Source organism: Lactuca sativa, chromosome 8, assembly GCF_002870075.4.
Source record: "Lactuca sativa cultivar Salinas chromosome 8, Lsat_Salinas_v11, whole genome shotgun sequence".
Classification (NCBI taxonomy): Eukaryota; Viridiplantae; Streptophyta; class Magnoliopsida; order Asterales; family Asteraceae; genus Lactuca; species Lactuca sativa.
Genome location: NC_056630.2, coordinates 159,399,779 through 159,422,601, shown reverse-complemented (window position 1 = coordinate 159,422,601; position 22,823 = coordinate 159,399,779). Strand labels below are relative to the sequence as shown.

General features: G+C 42.6%; 1 protein-coding gene across 1 annotated transcript; it reads left to right on the top strand.

Moving 5' to 3' along the window:
- Positions 1-17,830: 17,830 nt before the first annotated feature.
- On the top strand, positions 17,831-18,391 carry LOC111908618 (uncharacterized). Its single transcript, XM_023904433.1, has one exon. The coding sequence runs from the start codon at positions 17,831-17,833 to the stop codon at positions 18,389-18,391; it is 561 nt and encodes a 186-aa protein (XP_023760201.1).
- The last annotated feature ends 4,432 nt before the right edge of the window (positions 18,392-22,823 follow it).

Here is a 22,823-nt window from a genome sequence, read left to right as displayed (position 1 = left end):
AAACCCGGGTTTTAAAACATTGCTCTAAATGCCTTAGATTGCTTCAATAACGGCTAGGGTTTGCTATGGGGGTCTTCTGGGAGCAAATGGGACTAAGGAGGCCGAGTTAAGGTGTTTAAATAGGGTGCAAACCCTCGGACTAGGGTTTTTGCCCAAACAAGGTCTACTCGCCGAGTCCGGGACTCGACTCGCCGAGTCCACAACTTAAAATCCGCGCCTCGTCCCGCTTCTACTCGGCGAGTTGGTCCTTCAACTTGTCGAGTCCAAGACCAAATGCAAAATATTTAAAGATTAAATAAAAAGAACACGTACCAAGAACCAGGTGCTACACATGGGTATGTCGTTCCCTATTTGATATTGATTTGTTGATTTGTTGGTACTCCGCCTCCCCCTTTCGTTGTTATTCTATGTGTTTAATATAAAGGTTAACATAGAAAAGATAAAACATACAAACCAAAAATTAAAATCTGCAATACTACAAGATAACGATCGAAAGCAACATTAAGGGTTAATATATTCTTTGTAATCAAAGAGCAATAAGCAATGGCAAATTAGAGGCTATGACATCTTCAAGATCTGCCCAATAACAATGTATAAGTGGCTTATGTAAGGTTGAACCTTATAATATGGTGAGTGTTAAACAGACTTCATGTTGATCATCGAATTGTTGGATTAAGGTGTCTAAGCCAATAACTAAATTGGTATATTCTTGAATTAGAAGCAAAGTCTTTTTTGGGTTACCCTCTAACTAGTATTTTTGATAGAATGACTTTTGAATGAAGATGTTGATTTGTTAATTTATTATATGATTAATAAATTAATTAGAAATTGAAATAAATAATTTATTAAATATTATATGATTACTATATTAGTTGGAAATGGTAATAATTACTTTTGAATTAATTTGAAATTAATTGGAATTGATTTTGTGATTAATTAGAATTAATTGGAAGTATAGGTGTAACATCCAAAATTTCAAAACAATTAAAATTTTTCAAAATCACCCATTTTATTAACATTGTTGCAAAATGGTTTTTAATACATTATTAAACAGAGTAATTTCCCAGGTTCATATCATAAAACACCAACGCGAGGAACGGTACGATCACGCCTTTGCCTTGCCACAGACTCTTGAGAACCTGAAACATAAAACCACAACTGTAAGCCCGAAAGCTTAGTGAGATACCCCCAGAATACCAACCACATATACGCCTTTCCAGGCCCTGACCTTCCGGTCCATGTGTCTCAGGGGACTTCCGTCCCTGCTGGGTAAACCTTCCGGTCCTACCCACGCCGACCTTCCGGTCCATCACACAATCATATCGCCTTCCGGCCCATAACATATTGCCTTCCGGCCCATAACGTATCGCCTTCCGGCCCATAAGCATAAAATGCATATATAAAATAACAAACAATCATATAGCAGTTCATAGACAACAATCGATCAACAGATCACATATCATAGCATTACTCTAACAAGATACCGGTCTAGCCGGTCACTATCATAACATTACTCTATGAATCAGTCAACATACTAAATGCATACATACGCCTTTCCAGGCCATGACCTTTCGGTCCACATAGTAATGCCTTCCGGCCTGTAACATATATTGCCTTCCGGCCCATAACATATAACAACTGACAACTACCCGGATTCCCATCCGATAAAAGGGTTGGCATTGGTGCCATAAACCCTAGCGATATAGTGAGGATAACTCACCTCGAAACTGCCGACTGAACAGATAGCTCAAGCTGCTCCGATCACTGATACGATCTCCACCTCTGGATAGCCACCAATGCACTGAACTCAAACAATAAACAACAATTACCAAAATACCCCTGAAACCACTGGTCAATCCTTGATCAAAGACAAGGTCAAAGTCAACCCCTGACTGACCCTACTCGCCGAGTCCCCATACTCAGAACTTCACTTAACCCGCGACCTAACTCGCCGAGTCACCCCAAGACTCGCCGAGTTCAACGACTCTGAGTCCACTCGCCCTTGACTCACCGATTCCTTAAGATTCCTTTTCTACACGTCGAGTATCCCCTTTTTACTCGACGGGTTCCTCCTGGAAGAATCGCGGGGCCACCCCGACTCAACTCGCCGAGTCTGAAGAACAACTCGACGAGTCCCAGTTATTCTTCAAGCTACTCGTCGAGTCTGTTCATCAGACTCGTCGAGTCCATGCCATGCAGTCGATCAAACTGCTTCCTGAAATACGTATGGTCCCGAGATATACAATCATGGGACTTTCTGGACTTCTAAACATCTTATTACTGGGGTATAATCGTCTGGGTAATAACATAATAACCCATCTAATCACTAAATGGGTTTCATAAACCCTAGATTCGTATACACATCAAAATAACAGAAATGGTCCGAGTATTACCTGAAAACGCACTCTCTGTTTCCCCAAACCTCAGGACTCGATCCTCCTTGATATTCCTTTGGCCAAACTCTTCTTCTTCTTGCCTAACAAGTTCCTCCAAGTTCCAATAGCTTTCTCTCCTGCTCTAGACGTCCACAACGATTAGGGTTCTTCTCAATTGGCCAAAAGACGGACAATGACGGCCTAAGAGGCGTTATATACGATCCAAAACCAAACGGCTAGGGTTTCTGCTGAACAGCGTCGACTCGCCGAGTCCATATCTGGACTCGTCGAGTCCAGTCGCGAACCCGCGACCAAGTCTGCGGTCCTACTCGGCGAGTCTGGCTCCAACTCGCGAGTCCCTTCCTAAAATGCCCCCAAAAATAGTTTTAAAGCAATACCTGAAATTCTGGGCTGTTACGATAGGGACTAAGATGTAATTGCTCAAGAGTTGAACAAAATAGGATTTCTAAAACCTTCTGGATAGGGCCGAATTTTGGGTTATCTTTTATTGTTTTAGGATAATCTTATTGGACAATGATACTAGATAATTATTGTTACGTCACAAAATTTAATACTAAAAATTTCAATTTTTAAATTAATAAAACCATTATCCAAACAACATCATAGAAACCATGGTGAATCAAAGTGTATCAATAATATCCAAGTACATCACATCAGAGTAATATAAAAATACGGAACGATGTGGTGTGTGCACCGTAATCATCCCGGGCTCTTCCCTTTCGAACTGGAAGTACTTGAAACATAAACTGAAAAATCGTAAGCACAAAGCTTAGTGAATTCCCCAAAATACCACATACCATACATATTAAACATATAATGGGCCCCGCCGGCATCGAGCCTCTCTCGGAACAGATCTGTCAATCATCAGGCCCTGACTGGGATCGGGCCCCGTCCTGTATACATATAAACATATAATCATATAACACATGCAAGAATCACAAAGATAAATAGTATACAGGATAGTCATCAAGGCCCGCTCGGTAAACATATAAACACATAACACATGCATGAGTCACGCAGACAACTAGCATCCTTAAAATAACAAACCATGGGTCGGTATTGGTGCCTTCGACCCACTAAACACAATTGTAACACCCTGTTTCGAGTCGTTTCATAACTGCTAGTTGGGAAAGAGAGGTTTACACCCATTCAGAATAACTGCCTAGCATATCTAGGTGTTGGTCTCCCCTTCGGTATCTTTCAACCGGATAACTGCCTAGCATATATGGGTACTGGGCTCCCCTTCGGTCTGTTTCAACCAGATAACGGGGACTATTTCACCCCTACCACTACCACATAATAACAAAGTATAACATACATAAATATACTGTCAGGCATATCTGGGTGCCCCGACCTACCCTTCGGTATCTTTCAACCGGTATCCGGGAGTTGACCTCCCCTTCGGTATTCTTCAACCAGTAACCGGGGACTATTTCACCCCTACCGCTACCACATAATAACGTAACATAATGTACTGCTAGGCATGCATGGGTTCTGACGACCCCTTCGGTATCTTTCAACCGGTATTTGGGGACTATTTCACCCCTACTACTAATAACATGTATCACAGAGCATCCTAGCACACAAACATAACAGATAATGGCATACCAGATAATTATCACAAAGACAATCATCTAACAAACAACTCTTACTAGTGGGCTGACATTGTGGCCTTAGACCCACTTCTACTGGAAGGTAACTCACCTCACACTGCTGAAGTCCCGCAAACACAACCCCAACTGCTGGATGACAGATTCCTGAACTGTCAATGTCAAAACCTCGCCTAATTAATAATTGGGTCTCAACACATAACCATAAGTTCTTGGAGTAACAGGCTACATTACCCCATCTTGGCTTGATTCAAGCCTAAGGCCCAATCAAAAGGCCTAAAAGTCAAACTAGGAATCAAAGCCCAACATATGGCCCAATTTTCCAAATTGGGCCTAAACATTTACATAGTCTTATTCTAAGGCCCAACCATTTAGTCCAGTCCAAACATTGACATTTCTAATGGCCAAATATCTCATAATCATAAAGGCCCAATTATGACCCATATATAGTCTAATTTTCCAAATTAGGCCAAAACCCTCACATGGGCCTTACCCTATGATGGTGTGCCTAGGGCAGCACAGCAGAGCCGCGTCCAAGCCCTAGAGTCGGGCACACCAGCTAGGCCTAGCCCAGCAGGCTCAGCGCCCGCTGGCGCTCCCGGGATCGAAACGCCCAGGCGGAAGGCTCGCGCCTGACAAGTGACGCTCCTTGCTCCAAGACAAAAGGTACAGTTAGGAGACAAATAGTAGGATCAGAGCATTACCGTCGGAGCCAATGAGAGCGCTCTCGTGGTTGAGGGCGCACGACCCTCCAATCAGCGCCTCTGATCCTGTCTCCCCAAAAAGCGATCTTGTCTGGTACGGACCAGGCAGGAGCGCTAGGTATAAAAGGATGCATTCTTAGACTAGCGAGGTAAGTTCTCCGACCCTTCTAGAGAACGCATACACAAACCCTAAATCATCTCCTAACTTGACCGTCGAAGCGTTCTTCCGGGAGCCCCTCCCGGAAAGCGGCTGACGACCTTTGTTCTTTGTGATCTTGCAGTGGTAACCAAATAACCAAGAAGAGTTCAGCCGTGAAGCAGAAGCAAGGTATTATAGGGGACGAGGTCCCATCATTTGGCGCCATCCGTTTGTGAGACAAAGAACACAAGCAAAAAGCACGAAAACAAACAACAATGGCATCCAACGGTAGCGAGGGACAACCAACTAGTCTCATACGTCCCATGACGACGTTAGACGAAACACCACCGCCTACAACGACCAACAGGGCCGTTTTGGGCGAAGGAAGTTCTACAACAGCCGCCGGAAATGTTTCACAACCATCATTTCCTCGGCAAGAAACAACTCCGGTGGAGCTACTCCCGTCTACACAGCTTCAGATGCCGCCGTTCTTCGCGCCGCCGCTGCAACAGGCACAAGCAATCCACTCAACAACACCCCCGTCGAGCCACATTTTCAACATTTCACCATAGTTTGCAACACCATCGCCATTTCATATGACGGGTGGATAGAGTTCCACAACCCTATTACCACTATTGGCGCAAACCATGATGAACCACTCACCACCCATTTACCCGACGGCCGGTACATGGACCGGACCGACTATCCCTGCCAATAACAACCTGCAACAGCCGGTAATGATCAGCCCCGCTACATCCATACACCCTTTCTCCACTAGTTATCTCCTCCAGTTACCATTCCAGCCATACCCCTTTTATGGACCAAGTCCGGGCTACCTCACGCCATCGCCGCATGGTATGAACTCCCAATACCAGCAAGGATGTCGACTATCCCAGGACAGGATGGTTTTTCCCGAAGCGTAACGTCTCCGTTCGTCAAAGACTTGTTGGATTATGAGATACCAAATACCGCAAAGCTCCCAACACTCAAAACGTACGATGGAACCACCAACCCAGACAGTCACATCGACACATATGAATGGACGATGACGTCGCTAAAGCTTAACGAGAAGTTCTGGTGCACATACTTCCAGACGACACTCGAGGGCAATGCCGGCACGTGGTTCAAAACGTTACGGTCGGGCAGCATTTCACACTTTGCTCAACTCAAGTACCTTTTCCTCACCAACTTCATGCAGTTACGCAAATACAAGGGGGACTCTCATTCCATTATAGGCTGTAAACAAAGAAAGGGGGAAACTGTGCGAGAATACTTTACAAGATTCACAAATGCCACGCTGGATGTACCAGGGCATGACGAAGGCCTTATAGCCGGAGCCTTCACATGGGGACTCCTGCCAAGCCCCTTGTCACAAAAACTCATGGGAAAGAAGCCCTTAACACGAGCCGAGTTGAAAGAAAGGGTAGAGCGATACCTACGACAGGAGGATGGTGAAGCAGCTAAGCAAGCCTACTTGAATGCCATGACGACCAGGCATCACCACCCGAGTCATACGGACTTCCGAGGGGGAGGAAGACACTATGGCCACGCAAGAAGACCACCGATGCGTTTTCGACCATTTGTTAAAGACGACAGACAGGGTCATTGCCCAGAAGTGTATGCGGTGTCTGAGAAACAGCAATCGGCCAAGTCACCCAAGAGTCGGTACTGTGAATAACACAAAAGTAAGACGCATGATACGGTTAACTGTTCGGTACTAAAGAAGGAGATGGAGGAGAAACAACTCAAAGGAGATCTGGTGGAGGTGGCGCGAAGCCTGCACGCCAAGTTTGATGCTGAGAATGCCAAGGGCCCACCCCGCGAAGGGGTTCCGCCCAGGGAGATATTCATGATATGTAGCAAGTAGGGAGGAACAACGGGGAGAGGAAACGACCGTTAAACCTTTAGCACGCGCGCTCACATTCTCCATTCAGGATCCCCGGTCGGATGGTTGGAAACGTGACAACCCGCTGATAATACAAGCATCTATCAGAGACGTGACTATCGATAGGGTCTATGTCGACACCGGGAGTTCAGCAGACATCATCTATGAGCATTGTTTCCGGCTCCTCCCAGATCGCTGGAAAGACAACTTGCGAACTACGACTGGTAGGCTGGTAGGATTCACCGGCCATAGCCTGTGGCCGCTGGGCACAATCCATCTCCTCCTGACAATCACTAGCCATGACAAGCAGCGAAAGAAAACTGCCCTGATAGACTTTGTGGTCATCCGACATTCAGCAGAACACAATATCATCCTAGGAAGGGCAACCCTCTTGAAGCTAGGGGTGGTACCATCAACCATGCATGGGATCATGAAATTCGACACACCGAAAGGCGAGGCCACGATACTGATGGGTTTTGGCAATAAGAACATCTTATGTGCTCATACAAACCCTAATGCTTGGATCTAGGTTTCTCTATTGTACATGCAACCCTTCCAAGACTTTAAACCCTAGATCTAGCATACAATTAATCATATTAACTTAAGAATGGGGTCTTAGATCTTACCTTGATTGTTATGTAGCAATAACAATCTCAAATCCTCCTTGTAATGACTTTAGAAAGCTTAGAGTCACAAATGTCACTCCTCTAATGGTTCACAAACACCAAGAGCAAGAGGATGAAGAGGAGAAGAGAAGGAGGCTGCCCAAAACGTGTGGAAACCCTAGAATAAGTCTTGTCCACGTTTTTGGGCATAAGGGTTCTTTAAATAGTGAGGTTGTTAGGGTTATCTAACAAGGAAACCCTAATTTGGATGCTTAAGCCCTAAGCAACCCATGAGCTCCCTCCTTAAAGGCCTTTGGACGATTTCTAATGGGTTTCCCCATAGAATTCGTCCACCCCTTTAATATGGAGTCCATTAGCTCAATATTCGACTATCATACAATTGACAGTTCTAGTCCCTTAAGTTCAATTAATGTCTTTTAGTCACAAACTTAATTCTTATTAATTCTTGACTAATATTATTTAAACAATATGATTTCTCATTTAATATATTATTCTCATAATATATTAATAAATCATATTTAATCCTTTCTCTCCGTTATTCATCCTATCAAGTTGCTTTGGTGAAGGCAACCCAAAAGGACCATGCACCATCGGGTCAAGTACATACCAAAATAGTTATGGACTTAGACACTAATCCAACAGTCGTCCACTTGGATAAGTCTAATAACTATTCTGCGTATGACTTCAGATCCTGATCTGCAATCGTAGCTTTCCAAAGACGTTGTCACCTCTGATCTTATCAGATACGCGTGTCCTTAAGATAAGGGATCATATATTCCTCCATTCTAGATATCGTATAGACTGAGACATGGATCTAAATCATTCTCTCTGTCTATGTGCTGTTTCCTGAATTCAGATTTATGACGACTGACAACAGACTACAATTTGAACACATCAAATTAGTCCCGGCTTGGCCAAGCGCTTAGATGTCATCACTAAATCATCGAGGGGCCCACAGATATCGCTTTTATCCTACTTTGAATAAAAGGAACGGATAAACTTTGACTCAATGCTTGTTTGCACTCACTCACCGAATCACACACAACAATATATTTTATAACACCAAGTTACTGGTGCGTTTACATATTATCAATGTGCAACCGAATCGCAAGATACAACTCACACATCTCGGTTTCAAGAATATAAGATGTTATCTTCTCACCAATCACTCGTGATAAAATCCATGAAGTGATCCAAGTGAGCGTGGGTTTAATCCAATGCTCAAATCATATTCATAAGCACTCATGAACGTTGCAACAAACATTTGCTTATGTCTAATTCTCTTTAGACAATCCACACACCAATTCACGACAGTCTTCATTCATATCTACTTCCAACATACGAACGACTGTGGCCCGTTTGAATAATTTGACTGTTCTCAACCAATTAAATTATTCTGGAAGTCAAAACATGCAAAGTGAAACACATGAATAATACTAATCCCATATGGCCTCAAACCTTTGAGTATAAATAAAACACCTTTTATTTATCACCATATCGATTACTCATTATTTGTTGTTTCGGGTAATCAACTTCTTACTTGAATTATTACAACACTTGTCCCATGCTCCTAGCATGCACACAATGTTTACCTATGGTTCTTACTTTGTGAAATAGATCAAATGAACACATTTTCAATCATACTCATTTCACAACTCCTAATCCTTTTCACAAATGAAAGAATATCAAATTCTTGCCACTTATGTAATATGTTAGATTCTAACATTTTATGCAATGATCCTTTCGTAATGTCACTGCACTAAAGTCACAATGACTATTGCCAATGAAATTACAAAGTCCTCTATCGGAGATTGTTACAAGACAATTCCATAGATGTGATGTCTCTCACTCAAAGTACATTCCTTTGAACATCATTTTGCATAAAATTTCTAATCTAGACATTGATTCTCAATATCCAATTCCCAATATGGAAACCTTTCCATACTTACCATATGAAAACTCATTCTTAATAGAATCTTATCTATTCATAATATTGTCGATATGGTCCATCCAATACTATACTTCCAACTACTCATAAGCGGCCAATCCTCGGCGAACTTTGGATTGTCCTTTGATAGTTGTTTAATTATCTTAGTCAAAACCGATTCTTGTCCTTTTTCCCTCTAAATGCACTAGACATTTTGAAAGTTTTAGAATGGTCAAATATTATAGCATTTGCAATCGATCTTATACCCGAAGTGTATGGGACACGATGCATAATGTCTTACATAAAGATTCGATACTTTATCAATCTTCTGCCATAATATTTTATGTGCTACGTTCTCTCAATTCGAAATATGAAGATGAATGCCGTAATCATAATCGAATTTTAAGAACGCACTATGTTTCATTGACTAATTTATTAACATGTCATAACCTAAGCCTTTAGATTTGAAATGAAGCATAATATTCTCTCCCTTAATTATAGCAAAACAACTTTACAACCATTGCGACTTTGCAAAGTATAACTCTTGTTTTCTATAATTAATATTGCTAACTTGCAATACTTGCCTTAATAAGCATGCAATCATAACATTTATGCTCCCACTATCACGATGATTATTATAAACATAACACTTATGCTCCTACTAGCTTTGACATGTATTCAGAAACAACTTAACTTTCAGAAAAACAATGCCTATTGAATTTCTTTAAGTTCATATTTCTAATACCCAATGCTTTGATAATCTTTTATCAAGGCTTCTTAAACTTATACACCTTTGCCTTAGATAGTTTATATGTGTGTCTTAAACAATTTAGACTAATTTCCAAATCTCATAATTCGAATCATGGAAAGGGATACTGTAACCATAATCGAATTCGAGAATACAATTTTCACAATCACTATGTTCTTAAAATCTTCCTTAGTGAAAGCATTTCCTCACAGTCATTTTCATGAAGGAGGGAATCTTATGACACTTAGATTTTAATGGTGTATGTGTTCCTATCCATGTGAATTTGTCAAAACCACAGTTTACGACAAATTCAAACTCATATGGACCGAACTTTCTTAATCTTGATTTCTTGCCTTATGGTAACACAGCTGCGCACCATGTCTTCCAAGTAGCTAAGCAGCTCAACCTTTCCTATCAATGTACTTTCAATTGATCAAGGTCCTTGCCTTTTATGCATTCAAATGAGAACTCATAGGGCTCACATGCATAATTAACTAAATTGGAACGACACAGAAACAAGGTAATGTCAGCACGATAGGTTGTAAACCTCTACTCGTGTGCTAGTGATGATCGATAAGGTTTATTCTTGATTTGTTCTTGAAACCTTTCAAGACCATTAAGACTCCCAATGACTCCTTGACATATAAGATTCTCTTGTCAATAAACATTTCTTGACAAACAAATATTCTAGAGTTAGTGTAGCCTTTATCAAGACAAAACATTTCATAAAATTGGTCCTAGTTGGTCTTTGTCTTATCCAAGGCATCACAACTTTCCAATTTCAAATGTGTGAGAATATGAAAGCCTTTTTCCAAATTCTACATTTGATGAACGTTATAAACCTTCCTAAGACTTGTCACTTAATGTCACAATCTTAACTCTAAGACTTGTTTTGGAATGAAGTATGATTGAATTCTTGATTTAACCATTTCTTCAATTCTTGATTCCTCTTCTTATACATACACTTGTACTAAGATTTATTTAGAGGATCAATTGAGATATGGTTCTTAATCATTAAGTCATATCATAAAGCATAAAAGGTACTCTCCCTTCTTCTTAGAATAGAGAAACTTTTATCTTTCTGCCTACTTGATTCTTCTTATTCGTTCTGCTATTGATTTAAACCTTTTTTCAATCAATTCAGAATTACACTTAATCTTATAAGTATAATCATATTTACTAATCCTTTAGTAAATCATGACGAATATCTTTGTTACCCTTGTGGTGGACTTGATCAACACCCAACTTTGTGTACTCGATCTCCTAGTCCTTCACTTGACACTTTGTCAACGAATTAGTCTAATTTCCAAATATGAAATTTCTCATTCATCGTGCAACCAAGTTGCATGATTCCAAGTTTCTGTCCAATTGAAACTTGGGCGATGAGAAACTCTCCCTATTTGGTAAATTCTTGACATTTCCACTATTAGCATAATTAAGAATCTTATCCATTCGTTGTAGAAATATGCAAACATCAATTTTTCATAACGATTTCATTGCAAGGAAATAAATAAATAAATAAATGAGTCAAATCAAAATTTATTTTATTCATAAAAGCAGCGGAAAACATTTGTCCTTACAATGCAAAATCAACTGAAAAAACTATGTAGCCAAAAAAGAAAAATTCCTAACAACTCTATCATAACTTCCTAAGCTCAAAATCTAATCTTCAAATCCATGCGATCGAGATCCATTTCTTTGTGATTAGATTTATCTTGCTTTTCCATCAAGCTTCCTCTCTTTTCACTGATCCTGCAAAAATTTCGAATGCAATCTTATCACATCATGTATTAAGAATCAACAAAAATGAACTTAATGGAGTTAGATAGTGGATTTTACCTGAAGCACAGTCATACTCTTTGACTCTCCCATCTTCTGGACTCTTCAGGCTCTTAGGGCAGACTTTTATCCAACACCCTTTCTCTTGGCAGCAAACGCAGGTCGATTCTCCTAGAACGTCCTCGGAAGCATGGTTGGTTGACTTTCCCAACAAATATGCTCCATTGCTTTGCCAAATCATTTATGATTCAGCAGCAATGAGCATGAGGTTTGCATCATGATCCATCATATAATACTTTCTTTTGAACTCATTATATGATTCAGGGAGTGACTGTAGAACCCAGCCTATAGCCAACTCATCAGGGAATGACGCACCTAACATAATCAACCTATCGATGTGTGATTTCATTCCAAGAACGTGGGCACACATGGGTTTACCATCTTCATGTTTCATTTCCAATAGGGCTTTAGTGACATTGAACCTTTCAATTCTTCGATCTTGTGGGTTAGGGAGAATAATTGGAGGAGGGGGAGGAAGTGAAGCATGATCTCTTGTTCCTCGATCGAATCGTGGAATATCATCTTCGTGTGGAATGCTTGTTCCACGGGATTTAGGAAGACCATAGTTGTCAAACTTTGACATCTACAAAACGGGAGAAAAATAAAATCAAGTTAGTTGATTGATTGAGTCCTTAATAAATCACCCAAATGAGATATTAAGGCTAGGACCCAACACAATGCTCTACAACCTAGAGAAGGGATGCCGTAATCTAGTTGCAGAATATTTGAAGGTAAGTGAATGACGACTCACTAATTTTCACCATGAAAAACGAAAAAGAAATTTAAGTTTTAAATCTATGAAAACTCCTAGATCCTTCGAGATTCATTGAACATTTCAACGGCATGTTTAAATCTCGATATACCCCTCTAGTTTGTGACTGGGATGCCGAGGATCACAAAGCGGGTGTGAATAACCATGCAAACTTACATGGTGCCTCCACATGTTACAATCACCTATTCGATGTGCCGGTAAACCACACACGCTCCACCGAACTATGAAAAACATTGAGTCACCCTTTGCTACCTTTGCTTAGAACCATTTCGTGTGCCGGTAAACCACACACGCTCCACTAACGTCTTCGCAAGGGCACAAAGTGTAATTTCATGGAATTGCATCAATTCACTTTTGCCTAAGTAACTAAGATTGGGAATTTGTAAAACATTTAGTTACTTTTGTACTTCATTATACTTATAATGGAAAGTTCTGTCCTATCCTACCCGTTCGGCTAACAACCCTCCACTAGTCAAGAGTGCAGTGGGTAAGAGTGGATACCCATTCAATCGTCATTTTATAGGCAATTTCCTTAAACACCCCTTATAGACTAGCTTCGTGAATGAGGCCTACTAACGGTAAGACTGACTTTTACTCATATATATATATATATATATATATATATATATATATATATATATATATATATATATATATATATATATAATGTTAGACTTTTAATGTTATATATAGTATAGGGTGTATTTTACACTTTTAAAATACTAGGTGGTCAAATTTAACAATTATACTTTTAATTAAATTACTTTGTAAACCAAAACTTTTATGGGTTTATTAAACCTCTTTTAATTATACACCTTAATTAATTAATAAAACCATAAGGGTGTGATATGAACTTTTCAAAACATCACTAGGGTTTTAGAATTTAACATTCCTAAATTAAACTTTTAATCAACTTTTAAATTCCAAAACTTGAGGGCAAGTTTTGAAACATTTCAAAACATTAGGGTTTAGAATTTAAATATACATCAAAATTAAACTTTTAATCAAAATTTAAATTCCAAAACTTGAGGGCAAGTTTTGATACCTTTTCAAAACATTAGGGTTTCAACTATTTAAATTTCAAAACAAAACTTTTAAGTTCAAATTTAAACTATAAAACCTAAAGGGGAAAATTGAAACTTTTCATACAAGATAATTCATATCTAAATTACAAATAATCAAACTTTATCTAATAAAACAAGTGATTATCTAAATTTTGACAATTATCTTCTATTTAGGTAAGGATAATCACCAAATATTGATAAAATTCGGATTTTATAACAAAAACATGTTTATGGTAATTATCCAAAGCCAAAACAGGAAGAAAATCGTGAATCTGAGTTGTCAGGCCCTTTGACTCATCGAGTCTGGACCTGGACTCGTCGAGTCCAGCTGACTCGGCGAGTTCACCAAGTGACTCGGCGAGTCAAACACTCAGAAGCTTAAAAAATCGATTTTCAGTGTTGGTTTCGATTAAACATGCATCAATACAATAGAAACCAATCAAGGCTCTGATACCACTGATGGGTTTTGGCAATAAGAACATCCTATGTGCTCATACAAACCCTAATGCTTGGTTCTAGGTTTCTCTATTGTACATGCAATCCATCCAAGACTTTAAACCCTATATCTAGCATACAATTAATCATATTAACTTAAGAATGGGGTCTTAGATCTTACCTTGATTGTTATGTAGCAATAACAATCTCAAATCCTCCTTGTAATGACTTTAGAAAGCTTAGAGTCACAAATGTCACTCCTCTAATGGTTCACAAACACCAAGAGCAAGAGGATGAAGAGGAGAAGAGAAGGAGGCTGCCCAAAACGTGTGGAAACCCTAGAAGAAGTCTTGTCCACGTTTTTGGGCATAAGGGTTCTTTAAATAGTGAGGCTATTAGGGTTATCTAACAAGGAAACCCTAATTTGGATGCTTAAGCCCTAAGCAACCCATGAGCTCCCTCCTTAAAGGCCTTTGGACGATTTCTAATGGGTTTCCCCATAGAATTCGTCCACCCCTTTAATATGGAGTCCATTAGCTCAATATTCGACTATCATACAATTGACAGTTCTAGTCCCTTAAGTTCAATTAATGTCTTTTAGTCACAAACTTAATTCTTATTAATTCTTGACTAATATTATTTAAACAATATGATTTCTCCTTTAATATATTATTCTCATAATATATTAATAAATCATATTTAATCATTTCTCTCCGTTATTCATCCTATCAAGTTGCTTTGGTGAAGGCAACCCAAAAGGACCATGCACTATCGGGTCAAGTACATACCAAAATAGTTATGGACTTAGACACTAATCCAACAGATACTGGCCACCCCACCCAAAGAATTGCAATGCTATACAGTCATGAAACCAACAGAAATAACCAAAGGGTCCAAAAGACCCAGGGCAGTCCCATAAAGGGGAAGGAAGTAATTAATGAAAGATACCCTGATCAGCCGGTCAACATTGGATGTGACCTCCCAGATCACACGAGAAGAGCGCTGGTCGACTTGCTCAAACACTACAAACATGTGTTCGCATGGACTCCTACAGACATGGTGGGAGTAGAAAGGAAGGTCATTGAACATAAACTGATGATCAGGCCAGGAGTAAAAGAAGTTACATAAGAAAAGGGTCTAGGGGGGAGACCGTAATAGGGCGATTAATGCAGAAGTGACTAAGCTGACGGAGGCCGGGATATTGAGGGAGGCAATATTCCCGACGTGGATTGCGAACCCAGTTATGGTTCGCAAACAGGATGGATCATGGCGTATGAGCTTAGACTTTTCCGATCTAAACAAGGCGTGCCCTAAGGATTGCTACCCGCTCCCGGAGATCGATCAGAAAGTTGAATCGCTACAGGGATTTAAGCTGAAATGTTTTTTGGACGCATATAAAGGGTATCACCAGATTTTGATGAGCAAGGAAGATGAAGAGAAAACAACCTTCTATACAGATCATGGCACTTTCTGCTACACTAAGATGCCTTTCGGATTAAAGAACGCAGGGGCAACATATCAACGTCTGGTTGACTCGATATTCGCTAAGCAAATTGGAAGGAACATCGAGGTGTACGTGGACGATATGGTAATTAAAAGCCCGAATTAGGAAAAGATGCTGCAAAACATTGAGGAAACTTTCCAGACATTAGAAGCGGTCAAGATGAAGTTAAACCCAACCAAGTGCACGTTTGAAGTGGAAGAGGGGCAATTCCTAGGATACTATGTCACCAGACAAGGCGTCCAGCCCAGCCCGACCAAGGTCGACGAGTTCATCGAGACGCCGACCCCAAATTCCCTCCGAGACGCACAGGGTCGGAACGGGAAGCTTACAGCTCTAAGCAGGTTCATTTCGAAATCCGCTGACAAGGCCATGCCATTGTTCCACACCTTAAAGGGGTGCATCGAGAAGAACAACTTCCAGTGGACGAATGAGGCAGAAAAGGCGCTCCAGAAAATCAAGGAAGCGCTACACGAGTTGCCAACTCTGGCCACCCCTATCCCTGGAGAAACGTTACAAGTGTATCTTTCAACATCAGGAAAGTGATATCCTCGGTATTGGCTGTGGAAAGGGAGGAGGAACAGAGGTCGGTGTACTTTGTTAGTAGAGCGCTGCAAGGACCGGAACTCAACTATCCCACGCTGGAAAAGTTGGTATTAGCACTCATCTATGCCGCGAGACGAATAAGGCGATACTTCCAGGCACATCAAATCGAGGTACTCATGAGTTACCCCATTAAACAGATCTTGCTCAAGCCAGAGACGTCATGCCGGCTGGCCAAGTGGGCAATTAAGCTGGGAGAACACGACATAAACTACCGCCCAAGAACAAGCATCAAAGGGCAGGTGCTGGCCGACTTCTTACTGGAGATTCCATACGGAGGGAACCCGATGAAAGAGAAGGTGTGGGTAGTTGAAGAGGCCCCGGCTGACCATGGTTCATGGACCCTATATACGGATGGAGCATCCAGCAGGGAAGGCTCGGGGGCAGGGCTGATCCTGACTAGACCAGAAGGATAGGAGGTAACCTATGCCCTCCGCTTCGACTTCCATACGTTAAACAACGAAGCGGAGTATGAAGCACTTCTTGCAGGATTACGGTTAGCCAAGCAGATGGGTGCGAAAGCTGTAACAGCCTTAACCGACTCGAAGTTAGCACCAAACCAAGTGTGCAAGTTTCGAGGTAAGAGATCAAAGAATGGGAAAATATGTAAAGATGGTGAAACAGCTAGTAGGATCATTCGGCAGGTTTACAATCAAGCAGATACCCAGAAGCGAAAACAAGAGGGTAGACGCTTTGAGTAAGCTGGCGTCCACATGATTTGACCACCTATCAAAGAAAGTTTTAGTAGAGGTACTTCGAGAAAGGAGTATAGATCAGCAACAAGTGAACACCCTAACCCCCGCTGGACCCACATGGATGACACCGTACCGGGAATACCTCCAAAGAGGAGTGTTGCCGGACGATCATGATGAGGCCATGAAAATACGTATAAAGGTGCCTTCATACGCAATGGTGAATGGAGAATTGTACAAGAAGGGGTTCACGTCTCCATGGTTAAAATGTGTGGATCAGGCCAAGGGGGTAGAGATATTATAGGAGGCACACTCAGGACAGGTGGGTGCACACAAAGAGGCGAGAGCCTTGACAGACAAGGTGTTACGAATGGGGATATACTGGCCAACGATATAGCAGGATGCGATAAAAGTAACCAGGAAATGTGGGGAATGTCAGTCTTACGCCCCAGTCCAGGCGAACCCCTCGGCCCCGCTAAGCAACATATCCAGCCCATGACCTTTCTACCAGTGGGGCATAGATATAGTGGGTCCATTCCCAGAAGCACCAGGGAAACTAAAGTATATGGTGGTAGCTATGGACTACTTCACAAAGTGGATTGAAACTGAGCCTCTGGCGTGCATATCTGGGAGACACATGATAAAATTCATATGGAAAAACATCATGACAAGATTCGGAACACCTAAGGTTCTCATCAGCGACAATGGTTTGCAGTTTGTTGAGAACCCGTTCAGAGAGTGGTGCACTGCCAAAGGGATAAGCCAACGCTTCACATCGGTGGCACACCCTCAAGCGAATGGCCAAACGGAGGTGTCCAACTGAACCATTGTCAATGGGATTAAGAAGAGGTTGGGCAAAGAAAAGGGGAATTGGGCAGAAGAGATACCAATGGTGTTGTGGTCATACAGAACTACACCATGGAAAAGCACAAAGGAAACCCCTTTCAGCTTGACGTATGGAACCGAAGCCATGCTTCCCATGGAGGTGGCAGTCAACACACTGAGGGTGGCCAACAAGGATGAGGAAAACAATGTAAAAGACCTGAGGATAAACCTAGATATCCTAGAGGAGAAGTGTGAAGAATCGGGTGTACGCCAAGCCGCGTATAAACATGCAACAGAAAGATATTACAACCAAAGGGTAAAGGAGAATGCCTTCAAAGTCGGCGAATATGTTTTCAGGAAAAACGAGGCAAGCCGAGCCCAACCTCAAGGAAAGTTGGGCCCAACATGGGAAGGCCCATACAGAGTCATGGAGGAGAATAGGAGCGGTGCATACGTGTTAGAGACAATGGAAGGAAGGCCCATTCCAAGAACATGGAATGCTAGGAACTTAAAGAAATGTTTTTTCTATGGCAAGGAAAGGAAGGAAAGGGAAGCAACCCAGTTGGTTGACGTCTCATTGAGTGTATCGCACCCCGAATACTTAGAGTATATTTGTTCATGCTAAGAGACATGAGTTCAATACTTAGTGTATTTAAAATTCCATGCTAAGAGACATGAACCTGATACTTAGTGTATTTAAAATTCCATGCTAAGAGACATGAGTTCAATACTTAGTGTATATATAATTCCATGCTAAGAGACATGAGTCCAATACTTAATGTATTTAAAAATACCATGCTAAGCATCATGAGTTCAACACTTAGTGTATTCAAAAAACCCGCGGTTAATGAAATGATAATGCAATTGCTGATTTTTATATACTTAGCGTATTAGTCTAATGATTGAATGATTACATGCGAAATCCAATCATGGATGCTACGTGTGTCCAATATGGACACTTAGTGTGTCAATAGTAGCAAGGGCAAAGCAAAGTGGCCGGCGCATCAAGGCGCTGTATATCCTGAATAGTGCGCAGTAAACGAGTAAGTCAAACACAAAACAAAACAAGTAGGCAATAGATAATGCCTAAAACAGGCCAAACGTACATCCAGGAAAACGAAATATTGTTTTAGAAGTTCAAACATTACACAAAAAAACATCACATACTAAACCAACAGAAAGAAAGAAACCTTACGACTCCAGACCATCCCCACGAACATCCTTCTCACCTGCCACAACCTCCACCCCAACACTCTTTCCAGCATTTTCCCCAGCCACCCTACCATCGCCTTCTCCATCACCCATAACTACTTCACTAACGTTGCCATCACCAACACTTGCCCTAAAATCATGCTCACCACCACCACCAGACCCATGATCCTTACCATCACCTTCCATGTCAGCACCCGTCACCAACATCATCTCATGACCCACAATACTATCAGGTGTACCCTCTGAACCACCAAAGGAGCATAACTCCCGCAAACCTTCAATACCCACCTCCCCCAAACCTAACAGAATCGCATGATCCATACTAGCGAAGGACAAAAGAGCATCATTTATACTAACCACGGGACCAACAGACGACACACCAACAACCAACCCCCCGCTCCCACCGCCACCTGAAGTCTTCTGAACAAAATCAACCCCAGCCATGAACACAACATGGCGGATAAGACTGATGGCGTTGGTAAAGTCAGGGTGCTTTATCAGTTTATCAACAATACGAACAACGCCGATGTGCAACAACCAATCCAAGTCTCGTCGAGTAGCATCCACATCTGACTGCAGTGACGATACAAGCTTGTCGTGATCTACAACATCACGCTCAAGACTTTCAACCTGGATCATTAAGCCTACATTCATTTATGTGAGAGAGTCAACCTTGGTTTCCAATGCAGCCCTAGCCTCGTCAAGAATGTTCTTCTCGGATGCTAGCAACTCACATTTCTTCTCAGAAGAGCGAAGATCATCACCAAGCTCATTCAAACGACGCTCCAAACTAGCCACACGCGATCCACAAGTGGCATGTGTGGCCTCCACCTCGCCAAGGGTGTGGATACGTCGGGAACCTGCAACAAGATAAAACATGGCCTGTGCAGCAGCGTAAGCCATATTGTGAGCAAGGGCAGGATTACCCATCGCCTCCATATCCTCAACTGCAGCTGGAGGGAAGGCGTGGTGCGAGAATTCCAAAGCATTGGCACGAACAGAAAGACGAGAATCATCGCGAAGATCCCATGATGGCACAAAAATTGTAGACCCAGAAGCACCATCACCAGGGCCACCATCTTTGGAAACTGTAACCGGCCCATGGGGGCCAAAGCCCTTCGTCGGGGAAAGCTTGGAGGGAGCAAACAGAATAGTTGGAGAAGGAATGGAAGAAAAATCTAAAATAACGAGCTGTTCAGTCGCCCTGTTGATTCCCTCAGACTGTTGCGCGTCATCATCGGGAATCACAACCACGCCAGTGGATGTGGAACTCACTGGTGCGGAAATCATCGAACTCAGTAGGCGAGAAAAGTTGCGCCTAGTATGCACTCTCTTGGTGGCAGGGGGAGCACCAGTAACCGGCTCGCCCATGGCTTGCATAGCTTTCCGTTTCGTCTGCATCCGTCGAACATCAGCAATGATACCTTCTTTGCTATCTTCACTGTCTTCCAGGGAGGAAGAGGGAGCGCCGCCCAGGGGCATGACAGAGGAGATGGGGCGAGCACGCAACAGATCCTACTTGGACGCCGATGAGCTTACTGGAGGAACAGAAGGAGCAGTGATCAGAGCAAGTCGGTCTGCCCGGCGAGGAGGGGGAAGGCTATCGACCAGGTCTACCTCACGAAACTCCAGTTTTCCCCGATAGCGATTACGCAGCACCTCATCCATAGACAACGAAGACTCAGTGCCTGGGGGAAAACAGAATAGAGATATTAAAAACACGGAAGCAACAAGGAGAAACAAGAAAAGAAAAGGGGGAAGATACTACACTGACCATCAACGACGGAGAAGAACACTGCCATCTTGCCACATCGCCTCCAAGAAGGACTCATCCCCAGACCAGAAAGAAGCACCTCAGAGTAATCCTCGGCAGATACCTGCACACTCTTCAGATAAACGGCAACACCCTGGTTGTGGGGGGAAAAGCTTAGGAATGGTATCAGCGAATGCATTGGCACGGTAGCGGCCACTTCCAACTAGCTCCTGATTCACCCATAACCACTTGTCCTGCCAGTTCTTAGGGGTACGCCCATCGGGAACTAAGGCGTGTCCCCCTCGCCGGACTGAGAAGGTACATTTATCTCCGGTGATGCAGAATCGAAATAAGAACTTGAAGACAAAGTAGTCGGGAAGGTACTCGTTTGCCCTACAGATCATCTCGAAGGCAACCACTTTGTTGAAAACATTGGGGGTCAACATCTGAAGACTACAACCATCCTTCTGAAGGACTTCTTCCTGAAAGCCCGTCAGGGGAAATCGTATACCGGCATCCAGGGTTTTCAGGAAAACCCCAATTTTGCCAGGAGGAGGGGAAGAGATGCTAGAGCCAAGGGAAGGAAATTCCACACCTTCTAAGGAAGATAAGACATACGTGGCCTCCAATTGTCGATACTCGGCAGTAGAAGGGACGATTCCGGGAAGGTTAGCCATGAAAGGGAAAGAAGAATGAGCACGAAGAGAAAAGGAAGAACAGATGAAGCGAAAGAAACTATGCAAATACCCTATTAAAGAAGAGGAAGAGGCGGGACATTTAAATGTCTGACGTAATGATGTAACTGCCAGCAGTCATGCGCAGTCACGTCGCCATTAAAAACGGAGTGACGGGTAGAGGAAAACAAACACGCGTCAATCAATTAAGTCCAGAACGCCGTAACTAGCGCTGCAACGCTACGACTACTGGACTGGGGGACTTGATGGTGTTCCTAGGGCAGCACAGCAGAGCCGCGTCCAAGCCCTAGAGCCGGGCACACCAGCCAGGCCCAACCCAGCAGGCTCAACGCCCGCTGGCGCTCCCGGGATCGAAACGCCCAGGCGGAAGGCTCGCGCCCGCCAAGCGACACTCCTTGCTCTAAGACAAAAGGTACGGTCATGAGACAAACAGTAGGATCATATCATTACCGTCGGAGCCAATGAGAGAGCTCTAGCGGTTGAGGGCGCACGGCCCTCCAATCAGCGCCTCTGATCCTGTCTCCCCAAAAAGCGATCCTGTCTGGTACGGACCAGGCAGGAGCGCTAGGTATAAAAGGATGCATTCTCAGACTAGCGAGGTAAGTTCTCTGGCCCTTCTAGAGAACTCATACACAAAACCTAAATCATCTCCTAACTTGATCGTCGGAGCGTTCTTCCGGGAGCCCCTCCCGGAAAGCGGCTGACGACCCTTGTTCTCTGTGATCTTGCAGTGGTAACCAAATAACCAAGAATAGTTCAGTCGTGAAGCAGAAGCAAGGTCTTATATGGGATGAGGTTCCATCACCCTAAAGCCCATTAAGTTATTATAGTCCATATGATTGTTCTTTGATGACCCATCAATTTCCCAATCACCAAAGCCCAATAGAAAGGCCCAACTCAAAGCCCAATTGAAATTAGGGTTTTCACATAAAATGATGATTAGGGTTAAGTGTTTCTCACTTAACCCATTAAGACCATCACTCTACTAGATAAGTCATCTGGTGTGATTGGGTGTAATTCATAATTCCATTCCAATGGCCCAAATGTAGGTCCCGACATGATTCCAAAATTAGGGTTTTCTAAATCCTAGTTAGGGTTTCCCACCCAATCATAGCCCAATAGGCCCAAAAGTTAAGTCCTTAGATCCATTAGGGTTCATTAAGCCCATTAGGGTTTCACTAGGCCCGTTAGGGTTTCGCTAGTCGGGCACCACCCACTACCACCTCGGGTAGTGGTGGTCAACGGCGGCGGCCACCACCTCACGGTGGTGGTTAGGGTTTCTAGTCCAATCATATCCAAACACTCCAAAAGCAATCCAAACACAACTAATCACACCACCACCCAACACTACGGCTAGTGGCGGCAGCCAACACCTCACAGTGGTGGTTATGAGTTTC